The sequence below is a fragment of the Corvus brachyrhynchos genome, unplaced genomic scaffold (assembly GCF_000691975.1).
Source record: "Corvus brachyrhynchos isolate BGI_N302 unplaced genomic scaffold, ASM69197v1 scaffold490, whole genome shotgun sequence".
Lineage (NCBI taxonomy): Eukaryota > Metazoa > Chordata > Aves > Passeriformes > Corvidae > Corvus > Corvus brachyrhynchos.
In genome coordinates, this window is record NW_008235774.1 from 1605622 (window position 1) to 1608997 (window position 3376).

Genomic DNA, 3376 nt, shown 5'->3' on the forward strand with positions numbered 1-3376 from the left:
GGGGAAGCCGCCCCCTGCCCAAGTGCTGCCCCCCGAATGGGGTTGGAGAGGTACACACCCCACACCCCCAACACCACTATATCCATGCTTTGGGGTTCGCTTCGCAGGGAGAGTGGATTCCGGTGTCACTAGGTTGCATCCCTTCCTCGTAGTACCACATGTAGGAGGGCAACAGATGTGGTTTTGCAGGTCTCTGCTGCCTCAGTCTTACCTTCCTAACTGCCAGCACCCCAAAAAACTCCAGGCCTTCCCCACACTCCCGAGCCAAGGGCATACTTTCTATACAGCCCCCATCTTGCCTCTGAGAGGCAGAAAAGACAGGCACCGAGCCTCTGCCCTGGGCTACAAAGCTGTGTCCGCTCCCACCATTGCCACATTGCATCCCTGTGCCACTTTTCTGGAGCGTAGGGGTCCCCAAGGCAGCTGGTGATGAGCAAATTCCATTGAAGCCCCCCTTGGATGCTGTGCTGACTGGCCTGTCTGTCTGTCTCTCTGTCCCAGGCTGCCTGTTTGACCGGAGGCTGTGTGCCCCGCAGGAGGTGTGTGTGCAGGGTAAGTGGCTAGCAGGGGTGCAGGGATCCCCTCTCCCTTTCCAAGTGGGTGTGGAGGGTACAGGGATGCCTTGCAGGGGAACCTAGGGTGTAGTGCAGGGGGGCACGGCAGGAGAAAGGTGGGGCTGTGCCCGGAGATCCTCACATCAGGGTGTTTCTTTATCCGGTCTCACTGCCTCCCTCCCCTGTCTTGCAGATGGGCTATTTGGGCAGTGCCAGGTGGGCTCCGTGCAGGACAGACCCTACTTCCAGGTTACATCTCCCGTGCTCCAGCGTCTGCAGGATGTCTTGCGACATCTCATGGCACAAGGTGAAGAGGGGAGCATGGGGGGAATCGCTGTGACCCTGCAGGGAGGGGGTGTCAGGTAGAATTGCCTAGTGGCACTAGGACTCTCTGAGGTCCTGTTGGCCCCGGGGCCAGGGTGTGCTGAGGAGGGTGATTCTGGGAGGAGTGGGGTCAAACCCAGGCCATGGTACACAGGGTCAGAATATCAGGACAGCATCCTATGCACTCAGACCATGGTTGCCAGGCTGCCTCCATGTCTCACAGCCCCTTCCCATGGCAGGGCTCTCGTGGCAGGATGGCATCACCCAGTATGTGATCTCTCAGGAGATGGAGCGAATCCCCCGCCTCCGCTTACCACCCTCGCTGGAGCCGGTGGCCAGGGACAGGTAGGATGGTGCCAGCTGCCATCCTGTGAGCAGAGCTCAGTGGAGTAGCAAGGGCTTTGCCCCGCAAATGGGGTTTAGGGGAGGGACCTCCCCCTTTACCTAGGTGAGTCACCCCAACGCTGCTTGCCTTCAAGGTTCCTGCCTCTCCGCAGTGAGCCCCGGCGAGCCCCATTGCCCCCCGACACCGGCCTGCCAGCAGCTCAGCATCTGGAGCAGCCCCCACCACTGCTGCTTTCCCCACTGGTGCAGCGGTACCTGGAGCACGTCCTGCTGCCCTCCCCACCCCAGCTGGGCTACGAGGAGGCTCTGCTCAATCCCTACTCCTACCACAAGGTAAGCTGGGGAGTGAGCGCCTTCTCCTGGGCAGAAAAGTAGAGATTGGCAGGGAGCTGTTGTACTCCCAGTGCTTTTCTGCTGGTGCTGGAGTACCCCCTGCCTCCACCATGGGGTGACAGGGGACCTGTGGGATTTGACATGTCTTTTGGTTGCAGTTCGGCTATCAGGATGGTGCTCACCAGCATCCCAGCGGCTCAGCCAGGCAGAGCTCTGAGACCTCCTCACTGCTGGGCCGGGTCCCTGCCCAGACCCTTTTTGGGGCTGGCCCTGTGCCCTCCTATGGCGGGCAGCCAGGAATGGATGGGGGGCATCTCTTCCAGGACTTGGGCATGCTTTCCCTGCCCAGAGAGAAAGCTGGCCGCCCGGACCCTGCCAGCGCCAGGCTTCAGCACAGCTTGCGGCTCCCCGATGACTACAGAAACATGGAGGGGAGGGAGCAGCAAGCACCCCTGGCTGCCCAGCCACCCTCTGCAGAGACAGGTACCTTGTTCTCCAGCCAGGCACCAACCCTTGTCCCTATCCTGTACCCACAGCCACATTCCTCGTGGCTCACACTTTCCCTCCTCTTTGGCTTTATGCCCATGGACAGCATATACCCGCAACCCCACCTGCCCCATCTGCTCCATCCCTGGCTCCTGGTCTCCATGCGGATGCAGAGCATCCAACCTGACGCTACATCCTCTTGCAGATGCTGCCCTGAAGAGACTGGCTTCCCTCCTGGCCAGCTATGGCCTGGGGCTGCCAGAGCTGAGTCCCCAGCAGCTAAGCAGCCTGTCCACTCTCCTCCAGCTTCTCCAGAGCTCTGGTGAGCCAGGCACAGGGATGGGACAGGCAGGGACTGGCAGCAGCAGGTGCTAGCATGCCCTGTTTCAGGGTAGGGAGTGTTGCCTTTTGGGGTGGGTGCTGCAGGACCTGTGTCTCCTTTCTAGGTGTTGCTGGCCCTGAAGTGCCCACAGCGAAACGGGTGGGTTTGCAGCAGGGTGATGCTGGAGGAGGTGCCATGCCAAAGGTGGGATGGGGGGGAGGAGGTAGTTCCCCAGAGCTCTCCTCTGAGATTCCAGCTTCTCCCTTTTCCTCCCTTCAGGTGATGGAGGGAGACATGCAGCATGGAGAGGAGCCAGTACCCCCTTCCTCCACAGTGCCACCCTCCAAAATCCCAGCCAGTAGATCCCCAGGGGATGGAACAAAGGGCAGGGCAACATCCTCACCAGCTCCCCAGGCTGAGCCACAGCAGGCACACAGTGGAGATGCCCTTAGCCCCAGAAAGCAGATTGTGGTGGAGAAGAAGAGCTACACAGAGATGAAGGATGGTGGGGCACAGCAGGGCATGCGGCCACCAGACGAGTATGGCTACATCGTCACAGACCAGAAGTGAGAGTTGGGGGTCAGGCAAGGGGGTCTGCGTGTGTGAAGGGTCTGTATCTCCCCACCAACAGCTGTCACAGCTTCACATGCTTGACCGAGCCTGTTTGGGTCTTTGGTAGGGTTGGGTTTCCATGGAGTCAGCTCCCCCCTCATCCCTTCTCTACCCACAGCCCCTGTTCCACCCCAAAGCCTTCCTTTATCAGCCCATACCAAGGCCAGAGCTCACTGTTGCAGGAGGGGAGACTGGGAGTGTGCATGCACAAGTGTGTCTGTGCACATTAGTGTGCAAGGGGGGGTCAGCTCACCCCCACCACCACACATGGCCACACTCTTACCTCCTGCCCACCCTGACACCCTGCTCTTGCTGTGCGCTTGGGACTCCCTGAGCCTGCCTGTCTCTGTTCCCTGACTGTGGGCAGCACAGGCTGGCCCCCCCCCCCCGCCACCCCCCC

The 3376-nt window shown here is 60.5% G+C and overlaps 1 protein-coding gene across 1 annotated transcript in view; it reads left to right on the forward strand.

Moving 5' to 3' along the window:
- The first annotated feature begins 445 nt into the window (after positions 1 to 445).
- PTPRN (protein tyrosine phosphatase, receptor type N) overlaps positions 446 to 3376 on the forward strand; it is a 9905-nt gene continuing 6974 nt past the window's right edge. The window contains exons 1-8 of the mRNA XM_017727083.1: positions 446 to 552; positions 748 to 861; positions 1118 to 1223; positions 1358 to 1556; positions 1715 to 2039; positions 2248 to 2364; positions 2489 to 2568; positions 2644 to 2930. Of these exons, the coding sequence (XP_017582572.1) occupies positions 852 to 861; positions 1118 to 1223; positions 1358 to 1556; positions 1715 to 2039; positions 2248 to 2364; positions 2489 to 2568; positions 2644 to 2930 (1124 nt within the window). The 5' untranslated portion in view covers positions 446 to 552; positions 748 to 851. The remainder of the gene's footprint in view (positions 553 to 747; positions 862 to 1117; positions 1224 to 1357; positions 1557 to 1714; positions 2040 to 2247; positions 2365 to 2488; positions 2569 to 2643; positions 2931 to 3376) is intronic.